The sequence below is a fragment of the Pistacia vera genome, unplaced genomic scaffold (assembly GCF_008641045.1).
Source record: "Pistacia vera cultivar Batoury unplaced genomic scaffold, PisVer_v2 Contig557, whole genome shotgun sequence".
Taxonomy (NCBI): domain Eukaryota; kingdom Viridiplantae; phylum Streptophyta; class Magnoliopsida; order Sapindales; family Anacardiaceae; genus Pistacia; species Pistacia vera.
Genome location: NW_022196398.1, coordinates 260,237 through 279,487, shown reverse-complemented (window position 1 = coordinate 279,487; position 19,251 = coordinate 260,237). Strand labels below are relative to the sequence as shown.

General features: G+C 35.1%; 1 protein-coding gene across 1 annotated transcript; it reads left to right on the top strand.

Annotated features, from left to right (window-relative positions):
• The first annotated feature begins 1,101 nt into the window (after positions 1 to 1,101).
• On the top strand, positions 1,102 to 4,875 carry LOC116108224 (receptor-like protein kinase 2). The gene is made up of 2 exons (XM_031394492.1): positions 1,102 to 4,070; positions 4,303 to 4,875. Exons 1-2 carry the CDS (start codon positions 1,148 to 1,150, stop codon positions 4,812 to 4,814), a joined length of 3,435 nt encoding a protein of 1,144 aa, XP_031250352.1. The 5' UTR covers positions 1,102 to 1,147; the 3' UTR covers positions 4,815 to 4,875.
• The last annotated feature ends 14,376 nt before the right edge of the window (positions 4,876 to 19,251 follow it).

Here is a 19,251-nt window from a genome sequence, read left to right as displayed (position 1 = left end):
AAAGTATTAAATACTTTTATTAAGGGATTTTCGATAATTTTTATAAAGGGATATTTAATATTTTTAAGGGGTTTTTGTATTTTTTATGAGAGTTTTTGATAATAATATAAGTATTTTTTAAATACTTTGTAAACGAACCAGATAAGTCTAATATTAATCGATCTTTCAGGTGAAAAATACAATAAACCCACCTACTAATCTAATTTTAGTGATACCATTAATGGTTTGGTGAAACTTTTCTGTAAAATTCTACTTAATATGAGTGCTTGTACAAGCCGAACTCTATCTAATGTAACTGATAAAAAAAACATTTATTCCTCTGTAATCATTGATATATTTTCTCTTATTTCAGGTGGGAAAGCTGTCGTTTGCCCAAAATAAGTAACAAAATAACACTTTACTCATCATAACCATAGATCCATAAATAGTTACCCTCTTAATTTGGTATATAAATGGTCCAAATATTTCACTATTTTCCCAGATTTTCTATGAAAAAAATTAAGAATATGCATAAGCTTGAAGCTAAAAGACTAAATAAGAAGTTGCATAGAAATAATGGGTGCCAGAGAGGAGCCGAATGAGAGTAACTGAACCCAGAAAGCTTCCAAAATGAGCAAAATAGGGAAAAGAGTAAAGCTCAGTGTCTGTTTGTGCAGCTAAAAAATGGTTTTATAGTTAAATAATCAAGCACTTTTTTCTTTTTTCTGTAATTAATCTCTGTTTATATTTTTCTGACTGAGCAACAAAGTTAAACAAATTACATGTGTAAATGAAGGCAGAGGTTGTGTCTCTTCATCCCTGCGCGTGAAACCATGTAGCAATGTCTCTATATTATAAAAATATTAATGTGCAGAAAGAAAAAATATATATAAATTAAGAGAGAGGCATCCAAGGAGTAGTGAGGTCGTGGAGGTGGAGGTGGAGGTGGAGGGTTCAGTTTTTTGTTGATCTCAAGGCGTTGGTTTTGATTTTTTTTAATGTTTTACTTTGTTTAAGTGTGTGTTTTATGTTTTGTGAGATGCTGGTTGTTTTGAGTTTTGAGTTCAAAACAAGCAAGAAATATATTCAGCAGCACGGAGAAAGAGAGAAAAACAGCAAAAACCTCAATGATGCAAACCCGAGAAGAAAAGTTTGGAAATTGAGGCAAATGTCGATGCCCAGCTCGAGGCACTCCTCCTTCTTCTCCTTCTACAACGTCTCTTCTTTGCCTTTCTTTCTCTTCTTCTTCACTCTTATTCTCTCTACTCTTTTCACCACCTTCACTGTTGCATCTCAAAACCATGAAGTCTCCATTCTTTTTTCATGGCTACACTCTTCTCCTTCACAACCTTTATCTTCTTTCTCTAACTGGAACATTCTTGATGCTAATCCATGCAACTGGACCTCCATAACGTGTTCTCCACAAGGTTTTGTTACAGAAATTTCTATGCAGTCTGTCCCTCTTCAACTGCCAATACCAACCAACCTTTCTTCCTTTCGCTCTCTCCGTAAACTAGTCATTTCTGATGCAAATCTCACTGGAACTATCCCAGTTGATATTGGTGATTGTGTTGAACTTAAAGTTCTTGATTTTAGCTCAAACAGTCTTGTTGGCTCCATCCCTTCAAGTCTTGGCATGCTACAGAACCTTGAAGACTTGATTTTTAACTCTAATCAGCTTACTGGGAAAATCCCAGTTGAGTTATGTGACTGTAGAAGCCTGAGGAATCTACTGCTTTTTGATAATCGCTTAGGCGGGAATATACCACCTGAGTTAGGGAAATTATCAAATCTTGAAGTGCTTAGAGCTGGAGGGAACAAAGAATTTGTGGGGAAGATTCCTGGTGAGCTTGGAGATTGCAGCAATTTGACTGTTTTGGGGTTGGCTGACACAAGAGTTTCAGGTTCTTTACCGGCTTCATTGGGTAAACTAAGCAAGCTTCAAACATTGTCAATATATACTACAATGATCTCTGGTGAGATTCCTTCTTCTGTAGGTAACTGTTCTGAGCTTGTAAATTTGTTTCTGTATGAAAACACTCTCTCTGGGTCAATTCCTCCAGAGATAGGGAAACTTCAGAAGCTTGAACAGTTGCTTCTGTGGCAAAATAGTCTTGCTGGGTTTATCCCAGAAGAGATTGGCAATTGTAGTAGCCTACAGATGATTGATCTCTCTTTAAATTTCCTATCTGGGACTATACCATTGAGTTTAGGTGGCCTTTTGGAGCTTGAAGAGTTTATGATTAGTAATAACAATGTGTCTGGTTCAATACCTTCCAATCTATCCAATGCTACAAATCTCTTACAATTGCAACTAGATACAAATCAGATTTCAGGGTTGATCCCACCAGAGCTTGGGATGTTGTCAAAGCTTACTGTATTTTTTGCTTGGCAGAACCAGCTTGAAGGAAGCATTCCTTCAAGTTTGGCTAGTTGTACCAGTCTACAAGCTCTAGACTTATCTCACAATTCACTCACTGGTAGCATTCCTGCCGGGTTGTTTCAGCTTCAAAACCTCACAAAACTTCTCTTGATTGCCAATGACATTTCCGGTTGTATACCGACAGAAATTGGCAATTGCCGATCTCTTGTGCGGTTGAGGCTTGGAAATAATCGTATTGCTGGTGGGATTCCTCGAGAAATTGGGGGTCTCAAAAGCTTAAATTTTCTTGATCTATCAAGCAACCGCCTTGCTGGGTCAGTGCCGGATGAGATTGGTGATTGCACAGAATTGCAGATGATAGACCTCAGCAACAACACTTTACAGGGTCCCCTGCCTAACTCATTGTCATCATTATCTGGGCTACAAGTCCTGGATGTTTCAGTGAATCGATTTGGGGGCCAAATACCGGCAAGCTTGGGGCGTCTTGTGTCGTTGAATAACCTAATCATGTCCAAGAACTCCTTCTCTGGAGTGATACCTTCATCTCTTGGCCTCTGCTCAAGTCTCCAATTGCTTGATCTTAGCGCCAATGGACTAACTGGTAGCATCCCAAGGGAGCTTGGTCAAATGGAAGCCCTTGAAATAGCTCTCAATCTCAGCTGCAATGGACTCACTGGGCCAATCCCAGCTCAGATATCTGCTCTGACTAAGCTTTCCATCTTAGACCTTTCACATAACAAGCTTGAGGGAAATTTGGATCCACTTGCAGAGCTAGATAATCTCGTATCTCTCAATATCTCTTACAACAATTTCACAGGTTATCTCCCCGACAACAAGCTCTTTAGACAGTTATCACCAGCAGACCTAGCAGGAAATGAAGGCCTCTGCCCTTCAAGCCGGAACTCATGTTTCTCGAGTGATGTTGGCAGGACAGGACTAGCAAGGAATGAAAATGATGTGAGGCGCTCACGGAAGCTTAAAGTAGCAATTGCATTGCTCATTACTCTGACAGTGGCAATGGCAATTATGGGGACACTTGCATTGATTCGAGCACGTAGGACTATTAGAGATGACGATGATTCTGAGTTGGGAGACTCTTGGCCATGGCAATTTACTCCTTTCCAGAAGCTGAATTTCTCAGTAGAGCAAGTTTTGAGATGCCTAGTAGATGCCAATGTGATAGGAAAAGGATGTTCTGGGGTTGTATATCGCGCTGATATGGAGAATGGGGAAGTCATTGCAGTGAAGAAACTCTGGCCAACAACAATGGCTGCAACTAATGGATGTAATAATGAAAAGAGTGGGGTTCGGGATTCCTTCTCTGCAGAGATAAAAACACTTGGCTCAATTCGCCATAAGAATATTGTTAGGTTCTTGGGTTGTTGTTGGAATCGAAACACTAGATTGCTTATGTATGACTATATGCCTAATGGGAGCTTGGGTAGTCTCCTTCATGAGAGGACTGGAAACTCCCTGGAATGGGAACTTAGGTATCAAATTTTGCTTGGGGCAGCTCAAGGCCTTGCTTACTTGCACCATGATTGTGTTCCTCCTATTGTTCACCGGGACATCAAAGCCAACAACATCCTCATTGGCCTCGAATTTGAGCCTTACATTGCTGATTTTGGTCTAGCCAAGCTTGTGGATGATGGTGATTTTGCTCGGTCATCCAACACAGTAGCTGGCTCTTATGGATATATAGCTCCTGGTAAGCATCTTTTGATTTATGAGATGGTTCAATATTCACTCATTCCATTTTACTGGCACTTTCTTATTCTAATAGCTACTGTTTTGCTTAATAGAATTGTATGGTCAACTTGATTTTAGTTCAAATTAACATGTCCACAATTGAATATGAATGTGCAAACTTTTCAATATGCAAATTAACTGATCCAAAGCTATTTTAACAATCTTGAACTAATATTTTCTGTTCTGTTCAGAATATGGTTACATGATGAAGATCACAGAGAAGAGTGATGTTTATAGCTATGGTGTTGTGGTACTCGAAGTCTTGACTGGGAAGCAACCGATTGATCCAACCATACCGGACGGTTCCCATGTGGTGGATTGGGTGAGACAGAAGAGAGGAGGGATAGAAGTACTTGACCCTAGCATACTATCTCGTCCGGAGTCAGAAATTGATGAAATGATGCAAGCATTAGGCGTAGCCTTATTATGTGTAAGTTCATCTCCTGATGAGAGACCAACCATGAAAGATGTGGCTGCAATGCTTAAAGAGATAAAACATGAAAGAGAGGAGTATGCCAAAGTTGATGTCCTCCTCAAGGGATCACCAGCAACTGATTTTCAAGAAAATAAGAACTCGAGCAGAATTCCAGCACCGTCTTCATCGAAACAACAAAGCATGCATCTGAAAAGCAATAACACAAGTTTCTCTGCCTCCTCACTACTTTACTCATCTTCCTCTAGTACCAAAATGAGTTTCAAGTGATAATCTAAATTGTTAACACCTAAGCAGAGGGGGAGTTTGTTTCATTACCAGATTTTTCAGTTACAAATCTCTTTTGTTTTTTGTTTTTTTTTTTTTTTTTAATGTAAAGAAGAAAAAAAGGGTGTTATTTATTATAACTTAATGCAGCATAACAAATAGAGCTAATACTTGCAGGCTTGGCTTTTGGAGTACTAAGTACATGCAAACAACTTCAACTTCCTTCAAAATTTTCAAGTTTCAGTTTAGAAATTGCAAGCATAACCTAACAGTAGGCAACAATCAAAATAAAGTAATTATTTTTAGCATCTTATGTCTTTATATATTTGTTGAAAAACAACAACATACACTGGCATTGTCATCATAGTCTCATATATATTACCTTGTAGATTAAGCAATTTGATTTGTTAAGACATGGAATTGGTTTTCCTTATTGGCAGAAAGAAAGAATTGGGAAGAGTGTTAAATGATTGTGATAAGCTGAGAGGAGATCTTTGAAATGAAAGCATTTTTAGGAAGGATAGAAAGAATCTAACAAAAAGTTGATGAAAAGTTCAATGACAAGATAATTCACAGAGAAAGATCAAGTGATTGATTTGACACATAAAAATGAGATGGGGCCCTTGATAAAATTGGGTCCCTAATGCCCTTCAGGTGTGCCTGCATGATGAAGTTTGGCTGTTACTGCTTAACTTTTTATCATTCCCCAGGAAGTAAAAGCCCTCATGAGTGTCAAAGAATTGATTCCTCATTTGCTCCACCTTTCCAAACTTGTAGACTGCTGTGCTTCATTTTTCATGGCAGACCCTTTTTTTTTTTTTTTTTTTCAAAAGTACTGCACTTTCAGATGCTAATTATTCAGTAGTACCAAAATATAATGTCTCAGAGAAAATGCTTTTACCTAATTGTACGTATAATTTATTTTCTTTTGCTTCAGATTCCAAAGTATAGTGTACTTCTGATAGAAATTGATGTGTTAATTAGTTTCTAGTTTGATCAAATAAGAATAAAGCATCCTCAGCATGAAAACAAAGCAATGCATTTGCAGAATCTTTTGATGTTTCACTTCACATGAACCTAATTTTGCAAAGGGCAGTGCCCAAAACAAGTAAATTATATATCGTCTTCAAGGATTCCTTTCTGGTAATGACTTCCAGGACACCCTTTGCACTTTTCTTACACAATCTCGTTCCAAAACCAAACATTGGTAAATGGGCAAATTTCATTTTTGAGATTTGGTTAAACTATACACAAAAAAACAAACCCACTTGCTTACTTCACTGCTGACGATTTCTTGAGGAATTATGAAACCAGTAAAATCAATGTGTTTTTTATGGTCAAGGAAAAAAACATTACTGCGGTCATGTGGGCGAGGGAAGTAAAGAAGATTGAGACAACACACCATGACCATATGCAAATGTCACTTCAATATACAAATCATCGCTTTCAAGTTGACCAGACTGAAACGAAGCTCATTTCTTTTCAGGTTTTGTAAAGAGTCCTTCAAGTAACGAACCGACAATTCATTGAATAACAAGTTTGATTAATTTTAGTACACAAACAACTTGATCCACATTATGGGCCTATTTACTTCCAGTTTAAGTATATACATCTCGCCATTAAGCAAATAGACCAGCAACTCAAAATTTGAGAATTATGTATCTAGATTTGCCCAAAAACATTTAGTAGTTTGCCTTAAGTAGGAGGAACAAAGAACCTGTAAACTCATAATAAACAACTTGAAATTGCACAAGATGGATCTCCATTGATGCATATAGCCAGCTGGGCAAACACAGTAACTCTCTCTGGAGTTTCAGTTTAGTCCAATCAACTGATCACCTGGAAAATCTCATATGTTGTGTTGATAAATATTTGATATACAGCTGAAAGAACGTAAATGAAGTTGTACTTTTTAACTTTTTGATGATGAACTTCACGTGGACCCAGTTTCAATACCAGCCATGTTTATTTGCCTAAATTCATTACAACTCTTCACTGATAGATCTACCTTTTTCTCTGATGGGGTATTTTCCCAAGGACTTTTTTGAATCAGTTAACCAAAACTACACGACGTACTGCTTGAATGATTAGCTATCTATACGCCATGCTTAATAATCCACAATTTTATTATTAACAAGAATTAATCCCATATGCTATCATCATTTTCAAGATGCTTCTATACACATAATTTCCCCACCAACATGAATTGTATCCTTTTTAGGAATCAGAGGATGCTAATATGTCCCCGAAAACAGAAAAAAAAAAAAAAAAAAATTCCCTCTTAAATTAACTTCTTTTAAGAGAGATATATATATACACACAAAAATTATCCGATAAAAAGTTTTGCTATTAATTTTCCAAGGATCCTAGATTAAAATATCTGTTGAAATAATATTTTGTAGATATGTAAGAACCTAACGATGATTAAGTATATATATGATCAAGATATAATTAAGATTTAAGACTATGACCTTTTTTATTAGAAGCTTCATTAGCTTTCTTTTTTGTTTTTTTAGAAGTTAACTAAATTATCTTAAAATTGAATTCCCTTGTATCGATCATTTCAAGATTATTAGATTCAAATACAGACATGGAAGATTGAAATGGTGATCTTTATTCTCTTATGTCACGTTCGATACATCAATTAATGAGGAAAAAAAAATACATCAGAAGCTAAATGTAGAGAATAAAATGAACTTAAATCGTTAACCACTGAAATTATGAGAAAATTTTGAAGGTGAGTTAAGAAGATATTGCAGAATAACAAAAGGTATTGTTGATCTTGAGGATGAACAAATTATACAAAATTTTACTTGTCTTTAATTTTTTCCTTGATGGCTTCCCCGGTTGCCTTGGTTGCATCTGAGACGAAGTCCTTTGCTTTATCTGCGATTTCTTCAGTCATTTTGTTCACCTGAATTTCCCAGACCAAAACTTGAGGGGTTTTACATAATTGACCAACTCTCGAATTTCAAGCCAAATATGTTATTTTAAATATCAAAATGCCCTTGTTCCCATCCTTCAACAACGCACAAAAATTTACGTTTTGAGAAAATTTCAATTAACTCCATAAACAATGTTAATGAAGATAACAAACATTCTTGACTGTTAGGTCAACCTCTTGGGGGTTTACATTCTAAAATATTTATTCACACAAAGTGACAAAAGATTTTTTCGCTTCACGTGGTGTTCATCTCTTATGATAAAATGCAAAATTAAACTTCAAACACAATTAAAACTGCCACTTTGCGCGAAAAAACCAAGTTCGCGTGGTGGATCCTCATAATCGTATGATTCACTTTGCATGATACACCACACGAATTGGGTAATTTTACGTGAAGTGGTCGTGAATAAAGGATTCTAACAACAGGGGTTCGATAGTAGTTTCTGAAATTTAAGGGGTCTTTTTGTAGTGTTCCTTTTCATTTTTGAAAAATGGGGAAAACGGCTTTATTTGGCTAGAGAGGTGTATATGGATTGGAAATATTAGTAAATCAACAATTAAATGAATTGAATCACTCACATTGACATATTGTTATAGCATATGTAAATATGTATCAGATTATGGTTTCGGCTCTTACACTTCCAGCAGTAACAGCAACCGTGTCTTTCACATATTTACTAGTCTTTTTCACTACCTTTGCCCCTTCTTTAAATGCATCCGCCGCTTCTTTCACTCTTTGGCACGCGTCTATTATCTCTTCATCCTTTTGGGACTGTGATTGGACATAATTAATTTCCTTTAATTACCTCTTCAATATCATATTATAATTCACAAATAAGACATCAAAATACGTAAACCATGCATGTTATTCATCCAGTAACATTAAAAATCGATTAGAACGTCACTAATTATGTATAATATAATGTAGAATTCACTGAAAATGAGAGTTTTAAACTTACTTGTGAATATCTGCGGATAGCATTGACCCAAAAATTTCTGGCCACAAATGATCTGGGAAATTTTGCAGTTGTCATTTTGTTTAATTCTGATTACACTTACAGGGTTTCCTTATGATGAAGTAGAACTTATATAATGGTGAGGAGGATTCAATGCAATCGACACTTGTCACTTCTCAAACATTTTTTGTTTCTCCATGGATATCTGCCTCATGTTTATCCATGTATTCCGGGTCTGATGGGTCCATTGTTCAGTAATTTCAGGTTTCATGAACCGATTTCTATTCAATTAATGATAATTTTTGTATTAGTTTTGCTGGTTATTTTTAATTTTTGGATTTGACATTGGTAATTAATTATTGATTTCAGATTGGATGTGTTTTTTTGGGTCAACTTTTGAAGGGTTAATCGGTAAAATTTTGAATTTAGAGAGACACACGTGAATATATATGATTTGTTGGGGAAGATGATATAATTTATATTTTTTTTTAAAGAAATTCTTTAGGAAGACTATTTTAACCCTTTCTCAAGTTAAATTTATAGAGATTAGGTATTTAGGTTGTATAGAATAGACCATACATGATATTCCACTTACTAATTTCTCTTATATTTATGTGAAGTAGTAAAAAATCTTGGGGTTGAAGTAAATTACTGAAAATTGCAGGCTGTAAAAGGTTTTGACTCTTTAGAAATAGAATAATGCTAACGGTACCGATAATTTACACCGAATTTTTGTACTGACGTACGTGGCATCCAGTTAGACACAGCCACGTTGGAGACAACATTCGTCTTTCATGAAAGAATGGTCGTCCAACAATTATGGACGCCCGTCTATATTTGATGGACGACCGTTCATCACGAATGAATGACTGTCCAACAATTATAGACGGCCGTGCATTAAAAATGGACCATCGTCCATCAATCTGGACGAATTCTTATATCGAAATAACAATGGACTCCTAGCCATATTATATGGACGGGAGTCCATTTCCTATGGATGTATGTCCACCTTGAATGGACACCCCTTCATAATTTAAATTATAAAATAACAAGGGTGGACGCCTGTCCATATTATATGGACGGGTGCCTATTTTCAATAATAATAATAATAACATACTAAAAAATGTATGAGTTTTTATTGGTCTCTAATATGGGGAAATACAAAGCTGTAGACTTTAGAAGTCAAAAGATGCTTTTGTTTTACACGAAATTCATTGTTGGCCCTGTAAAATAAAAATAAATCAATATACCATTTACCAACATAAGAATATGTCTGTAATCAAATGAGAAGAAAAACTAAAATATTCAAAATAATCAATACCTTGGTATCTGTATGAGGCAAATAAAATCTTTTATTTGCCAATCCTCATCTCCGCTTTTCTTCTTCGTTCTTCGTTCCTCATCTCATCTCAGCTCTTCTTCTTCGTTCTTCTCATTTGCCGTTGTTCTTCTTTGCCGAAGTTCCCCATCCGCTGTTCTGTTTCTTCGTTGAAGTTCCTCATCTGCCATTGTCATTGTGAGTGTTCGAGTTTATTTGGTTTTTGTTTATATGTTTCGTTGGTTTTGATTGATGATTGAGGTTGATTGAATTGTAAAGAACTCAATGAGATGCTAGAAAAAAGTGAAATTTAACTAGTAAATGTGTGATGTGGGTTAGATTGCTTGGAACTTTAACCAGTAAATATGTGAATGTGTGAATTGTTTGGCCGTGATCCTCAATGCAAGCCTATTATAGATTGTTGGAACTCTAATCAAGGGTGATGCCTGTTGTACATTGCTGGAACTTTAATCATGTGTGATGTGGGTCAGAGCTTGGAACTTTAATCATGTGTGTTGTGGGTCAGATTGCTTGGAACTTTAACTAGTAAATCTGTGAATGTGTGAATTGTTTGGCCGTGGTCCTTAATACAAGCTTGTTGTAGATTGGTGGAACTTTAATCATGTGTGATATGGGTCAGATTGCCTGGAACTTTAACTAGTAAATTTGTGAATGTGTGAATTGTTTGGCCGTGGTCCTCAATGCAAGATTGTTGTAGATTGGTGGAACTTTAATCAAGGGTGGTGCTTGTTGTAGATTGCTAGAACTTTAACTGGAACGTTAACTAGTAACTAGCCTGTTGTAGATTATTTTGATTTCTTTTGGGCCTTTGCTTTTGACTAAAAAGACTGAAGGAGTCCTCTTTGAAAACTGAAAGTATTGCTACAAGTTTAGCTCTCTTGTCCTGAGAGTTGAGAAATTGGTATCATTTTTGGTGCAAATGCCACAGTGATGACACAAATACTAAGGCTTTCTGCCATCGTAGGCATGATATGATGCTAATGATTCATGAACTTCTTGACTATGGATCTGTAGAGTTATGTTCTATTGTTCCACCTTAGTCTCTCTAATGTAGACCAACAAAAGCTTAGTTACCCACTTATGGTTCCGTTTTTGCTAATTAATGTCAACTCATTTGCTAATTTGACCCTTTTTTTCATAGCCTTTTTAGATTCCTTATTGAGTGTAATGGGTTGCTACTAGCTAAACCATCTCCGGTTGGTAGAATTATCTCCTAAGTGACCCCTTAAAGATGCTTATGTACAGTGCATTAATGTTATAATATATGCTATTATTATCATTTTAAGGTCATTATCATGAATTCACAACCGTACAATAGATAGCCTACTCATACACAACCAATGACCAAAATACTAAAAACAAAACAGCTGAATCAGCATACAACTCAACTACATTTGTCAGAAATTAACCAAAGCATGAATAATTTCTATCAAATACAATTCTATATGCTTCAACCTGTCAACAATATCAAATCTCTCTCAATGAAACATGTTCATAATTTACAAACTCCTGCCCAATACAGAAATTACTTTTTCCTGCGAGATTCTGAACCGGAGTAGTGGACAACTATCAATGTTTAACAACCGCAATTTAGCACACGTTATAGAAAACTTAAGCCAATTACAATTATACAACATACATAACACATACCTGGGTAGCAACAACATCATTTGACAACACTTGAGTTTCTTGTATACTATTAACAATATTGATGTAATCATGTGGGAGACATCGGCCACGAAAGTAGATGAAAGAAATTGTTCATTTTCTCGCTCTACTGATGATCATTTTCCTAAAAAGTGGCATAACACATTAATAATGAAGCTGATATTATTATAAACTTCAAATATGTTTCAAAAAACAAATATCATGTAAGAATAGGTGTATAACTCATACCAATTCTTTGTTTTTGTAATTTTTTATTTTTAACCGTACGAACAATTTCTTCAACCTTCGATTGCTTTCTTCTACATGGAGGACGACCTTGCTACGAGCTGCCTGTGGACTAATAATTAGACTATTCACCTATTTCGAAGGACTGTCCCATCTTTACTACTAACCAGTTGTGGAAGAGATGTTTACTTTTCTACCAAGCCCTCCCTCACTTTTTTTTTTGCTTCAACTTTTTTCTCATGTCAATCATAAATTCCATCGACATATTATAATCTTCCTCATTGTTTGATGTCATATCGGCTACTGTCAGCATTATATTAGACAACTTATCAAAACGTTGTCTTTCAATGTTAATGCTCCACCTATTATAACTCATCTTAATTTTCATATGACATCTGTTTATATTTTTCCTCCAATGCCGTAAAATGTACTTTTTTGGAATGTGTAAAACCCTTTTATGAATCAACACAATAATGACATGTCTGTATAAAATCCCTTTGAACTCAAACAAATGACAAGTACAACGAATATCACACGAACTTTCTTCAAAGTATATCACAAAGGGAACACAGAGACTACTTTCTCTAAACCAAACATCTTCTAAAACCTGATACTCCTCGTATGAATCACAATTTTTCAAAAAAGATAATTCACAATAAATCTTCCCCGCAATCTCTTCTTGAAACTCTTTAAAATTTGCAGTTGTATATGCACTTTGAAATTGTTTCTCAATAGGGTAATTAGTTATGCATGGTATCCAAGATTTGAAAGATAAAAAATCAGCCTCCCTTTCTTTTTCCACTTTATCTCGCAATGCATTATCATATTGTTCCACAAATTGTTTCAAAGTTGTTTTGGAATTTACATATCCATCAAAAAATGCATGCATACTTTCAGTACGTTGGGTAGTAGACATACTACCCAGAAAGTATCTTTAAGAAATGCAGGCACCCACTATACTCTTTCTTTGTACAATCCACATAACCATTCATTCTCGTGAAGGTTGTGCATATCAACAAATTGGTTCCACCGTTCTTCAAACTCTTCACACGTAAAGGAATCATACACAATATTTTGCAACTTAAACTTTATAGTTTCATATTCCTTATACCCTCTTAACTTTTCAAGCAGTTTCTTCATTATATGCCACAAACACCACCTATGTCTTGTATCAGGGAAAACAATCTCAATTACATTTTGCATAGCCTTATCTTGATCAATGATAATTCCATTAGGAGCAACATCTATGCATTCAAACCAAGAATGAAATAGTCATACAAATATCTCAGTGTCCTCATGAGACATTAACCCACAACCTAACAATGTCGAATGTCCATGATGATCAACGATCGCAAAAGCAACAAATGACATATCATACTTGTTCGTCAGATACATTGTGTCGAAGGTGATAACATCGCCGAATTCTTTATATGTGGCCCTACATCTAGCATTAACCCATAACACATTCTGTAATCGACTCTCTTCATCTACATTAATCATGTACCAGAATTTTGAATTCTCCTTTTGTATTTTCATAAAATACTCAAGTACTGCCGAAATATCTCCAACTCTAAGTCTTAGCCTTCTTAGTTTTTCAATGTAGTTCCTACAATCTTTTTGTAGAAACGTCAAATTCTCTACACCTCTTGCCTCAACTGAATATGACTGAAAATTTTTACACGGTCTAATCCCAGCCACATCATTAACTTCAAGCCTCCTTTTCACATAAGGTTGTATCGTTTAGTTAACCTTGAAATATCTTCTTTTTGTCGGACTTGTAAGACCATGGTTATGTTCAAGTACAACTGATTTAATTTCCTATTTGCATTGCCATTCAAAGTTGCATTAATCCAACTCTTACAATCTGTTTTGGCAACATGTTGCTTTTTCAAGGTACTTCTGGATTTACATCTCTCCTTCCCAGAACAAGAACACGCCATTGTTACATATCTCATCTCCCCATCATCGTCTTTCTTTAACATATGTATCATTGTTTCAAAACCCATTTTGTTACCATACTATTTGTAATATTTCACCAAACTATCAACTAAATCAAACACCATTCCAATATGAGGCTCCACTTCTTCCTCCGCACATCCCATATCTTCTAATTCATTATGTTCATTTTCCTGATCATTTAATAGTTTTATAATAGACAAAATTAGAATGTACTAATACAACACATCATAAGAAACAATATGATATAACACATTTAAAATTATGTTAACAAAAAAGTTAAGGTTTTGAGCACAATTTACCTCAACATCATTGAAATGAGGCAAACTAGACTCTTCCATATTTTGTAATTTCATGCAAAACCAATACTAGTATTTGCGTTCATGAATCTTATTCACAACAATCACCAACAAATATTCTCTATCAATTATTTTCTATTGTAACATATATTCAATCCAAAATAGAATACAAAACTAAATAAATGCATAAGTTAAATAAAAAGCTCTTTAACTACCTCAACAAATCTTTCTAATATGAACAAATTTTGATCTCCCTAAGTCCCTTTCCATCCTAAACGATTGTCTCATGAAAAATTGGTGGCTTTCTTTCTTGTCACAGTAGCTTGTTGTTAAGGAAAAAACCGGTTGTGGCTATTGAGGAAGAAACTGATACAACACTAAATATAACACACATACAAGAAGAGTGCAGACGCGAAGAACAGACGGGAACGATGAAGCAAAAGGTAATAGGTATAAAATGAAGTTTTCTTTTTTTTTTTCGTGTAAAAATTTTGGTGCTTATTTTGGAGAAGTTGTATTAGACAAGCTAATGGTTTTTACAAATAAAAAAATGTAAATTAAAAAAAAAAAACATTTTATTTGCGTATGGACGATCGTCCATATTATATGGATGAGCATCCATTGTTATATTACAAAATGTCTGCGAACCAGAAAACTCAATTGAACAGCCTTCTTCCTTTCATGTGCATCTTCATCTTTCTCCTCTGACTTTCTTGGTTGGACCAACCCAACCCGCTTGGAAGGCTTCATCCAGGTAGCACATCCCTCTTTTTTCGTTTGTTTGGATTACTAAAAAAACCAAACTAAAAGCATGGATGGCATTGAAGAGCCGGATGAGGAAGAAGTGTTCGAAGAGAAGATATACTTTTTTTTCTCCTAATAGGGACACCCATCCATAACATATGGACGGGTGTCCGAAAACTTTGTATTAAAATTTTTATTTTAATTGAAGGTATGGACGAGTGTCCATTTTATGTGGATGCCCGTCCATTATTAAGGGACACCCGTCCATAATATATGGACGGACGCCCATATCTGTTGTTTTAAATATGTTTTTCATTTAAATTATGGACGGGCGTCCATTTAGTATGGACCCCCGTCCATTGATTATGAACAAGAGTCCATTTAAAATGAACGGCCGTCCAATAATAGTGAATAACCATCCATAGTTGGTGAACGATCGTTCACTCGCAAAATATTTTGTTAACGTGATACGTGTTTTGTCTTCCATGAATGAAGATATGTTTTGTCTCCAACGAGGTCGCATTGACTGGATGTCATGTCTTTTGGTACAAAAATTCTATGCAAAAAATCGGTGTCCGTAGCATTATTGTTAGAAATAAGTGGGGTGTTTTTAGCATCACTTCATTTGAAATTTTGAACACTCTTAGAAGGCCGAAAGCTTCATTGAAATGAAGGTTAGGCTAAGGTTTGTAATTTTGGAGGCCATAATAAAAGCAAAGTGCAGTTCATTTTGGATCGACCAAGTCCAAGTTATTTTATTCTTGATTGTTCTATAATTCCAATTTTAATGAAAATCTATATTTCATAAGTCAACAGGTTGTAATTCATTCAATTATATAGTATAAATTGGTTTAGTTTTGACATGTCCTTTTTTTTTTTTTTTTAATCACCAAGGGTGTTCATGTTGGAGTTATCAACCATTTCAATAATAACGGACCAGGCAGATGTATCTGGGGGTCTCATTGCCTCCGGGCTCGTAGGCGGTTTGGGCATATTCCTAGAAGAGTCATTGAAAGATTTCTCTAAATAATTAATTCCTAATTGGGTTTGGGCATAGGAAAAGGGACATTTGTAATATTAGGTTTTACTCTTTAAACCTAGTATATAAACTTATTTTTCTATTGTGAGTGTGATAGCAAATCATAAGACAAATTACATTCATTGTAATGAGAGAGGTGAGACAATATTTCAATAATATTGACTCTGCTGGATGTAGCTTGTTTGTTTGTTTGTTTTTTGGTAATTAATCTTTAAATAGAAACTTAAAAATAATGTACAAAGAGATTTATAAAGGCGGTCAGCCTACCAAAGGACAAACCCCTAAGATAGGATAAAAAACAAAATTCTAACCAAGACAAAAGAGCTACACAAGAATGCATATCCTACCACAGGACAAACTCTGGGTTAGGACAAAAAAAAAAAAAAAAAGCCTATACAAGACCATCTCCAAAACGTACACAAGACAACCATCACCAAAACAAAGCCAACCAACAAAAAATCACCCTTTAAAAATGCACATTAGTAACACCCAATCTTGAGCAAGACTCTTATTACTAATGGTTCTCTTCATCTTCTTAAGATATATAGCTTTATCCTTCACAATTAACTTAATCATAGTAACGATTAAATTTGTATCATTGTACTCCCCACCAAACACTCTATTGTTTCTTTCCCTCCAAATCTAATAGACAGAAGCACTCAAACACAACTTCCCTAAGACATACTTCAAGTTATTCCTCTTCCAATCAAGGGACAAGCCCTTGATATAGTCATTCCAAGACACTCTCCTATAACCCATAGAGTTTATATCAAGAACCCGACACCAAATGGACTTAGTAAAGTTACATGAGAAGAAAAGATGGTCCATTGATTCATGGGCAGAAATGCAAAAACGGCAAGAAAAGTTTTGAGAGATACCATACCTCTTCAATTTGTCCTTGGTGTTGAGCTTCCCTTTGATGGTCATCCAAAGGATCAAAGCATGGCTAGGGATAGATTTAAGAAACCACACAAGATGGCCCCCAATCAACCTTAATGAGTCTTCCTCACCCAAATTTCATTCCAAGCCAAGTTAACTGAAAAGCCTTTAGATACAAAAGGGACCCAAACCACTCTATCCACCCCCATAGTATAGGTTTACGGATCAAATTTATGCGGTGGAATATAAAAAAATATTTGATCCATAAACCTTTGAACCCAACGATCCTTATACTGATTTACATCATTCATGCATATAATTATATTAAACACAAATATAGTTTCATACTAGCGTTTGGAGGCTCCTTTAATTGATTTTGAGTGTGTTTGCTTTCACTCCAAGGAAGGAATGCATGAGCGGTATCCACATAAAGACAGAACGACAATCATCAATAGGTTTATGTGCTAGCTAAACTAATCGGTTCAAGAACAAGAATGCAGAATTTTCCTCTCAGAAAAATTCTCTTCTCCAACAATGAAGGCTCATGGTTTTTTTTGGAAAGAGAGAGAGAGTAGCTAGGGTTTCTTTGATTGAATGAATTCATTTGTTTTAATTTTAGTTGCACTTAAATAGTGCACTAATTAAAACCCTAATCTAATATGGAATAGCCATCTACTTATTCCATATTTAGAGTAGCATTATTCCATTACCAAAACAAAGTAATTTTAATTTTGGTATTTTAATTTTGAATTTGAATTTGAATTTGAATTTATATTATATTCATTAATATTAACATTATTTTAAATATTAATATTAACTAATAATATAACATTTAAATATACATATAATTGTAATATATATATAAATTCAAATTCAAATTCAAAATTAAAATACCAATATTAAAATTACTTTGTTTTGGTAAGTGAGACGGGTATTTTCGTCTTTTAAGATAAAACAATATTTTGGTAATCTCACAGTGTAATTAAATTTGCTGAAGTCGTTGTCTATATTTAATTTTATATGGAAATTAAAATAAGTGACATATATATATTCTCACTTACTTATCCTTTATCTTCTATGTGTGTGACCCGAATACTCCTCATTATATTGGTAGTAAGTAGTATCACAATTGACACTAAATCAATCGTCTCTCTAAACACAGATCAAAATTAGCCTCTAGCAAGACATTGTGGCCACTTAATAGATTTGGATTTAGCGAAACAGCTATCTATCAACGATATGGTTATTTTACAATCAAATCCCTTCATCATTTATTATCTCATCAAGGCTGAGGTATAGATCAAGTAGTGTCAACCTCATATATTGTTGATCTCTTTGTATTCGGTTATTGGACCAATGACGAGAATAGATTGGATGGAGGTACAACTCAATCCCACTGTGGCCACAGATTTAGTATCATTGCCATTTATCGAATTGCTTAGTGAGATAATTTCTCTCATACCCGGGATTGATGAATCCTTTGTTAATCTACCATAGTCTTGATACAATTCTTGATGTAGCAAATCATTACCATTCTGATTGTCCTGAATAAAACTACGTTGAACTAGTGTCAAACTACACCAATTGGTGCACAAGACGCTCTGGTGATCTCAAGTCAAAGGATCACATACACCACCATTCGTTAGAAAATTTATTCCACAGACACTAGAGTTACCATCTATGTGCAATCTTCTAGGGGGTCTGTCCATTGAACTCTATAGCAAGAACTTATGTGTTGCACTAGGTTGTCAGGAAACAACCTTGACAAGTGAGACTAGTCACTGCCTTTCGATAAGATCATTCAACATTATGATAACCTTACTGTATTATCTGTGTCTTTAGTCAGAATAAAATTGGGGCTACGAAATTTTTAGAATGGCCAAACCATATGTGATCATAAGGTCCTCACTTGATACCCTCATCATGATTCTACCATTCTAAAGACATACATCACAACGTATAATGAATACAAATTACATGATGTAGAAAAATGCATTTTATTGATAAACATTCTTACAAAGAGTCAATATTATAATAATGAATTGGCTCTAGGGCACCTACTCTAACAAATAGTGGCGTTGAAATTAACCCGCTTTCATCTCCAATATGGCACAAAAGTTTGCCACCAGCCATTTCCACTCACCAAGGTTACAAATCTCACTAATCTTGGCATCATTGGGTAAATCAAAGTTATAAATGATACGGGGGCTATATTTGAGAGTAAGAGGACCAATATTATGCTAATAATCATGTCGAAGTCTAATGTGCCTCCCATCCCCAACCTCCCACTTGATTCCCAATCTAGCCTCTCCTCTAAGCTTAAGAATATTCCTCGAAACCCAAGAGCAATCATGGGGGATTAGGATTTCCCAAACGCTTCTATTCTTAAGA

Coding starts and splice junctions, on each gene's coding strand:
- LOC116108224 (XM_031394492.1), top strand. CDS start 1,148: ATGTCGATGCCCAGCTCGAGGCACTCCTCCTTCTTCTCCTTCTACAAC. Junction 4,071..4,302: donor TTATGGATATATAGCTCCTG/GTAAGCATCTTT, acceptor TGTTCTGTTCAG/AATATGGTTACATGATGAAG.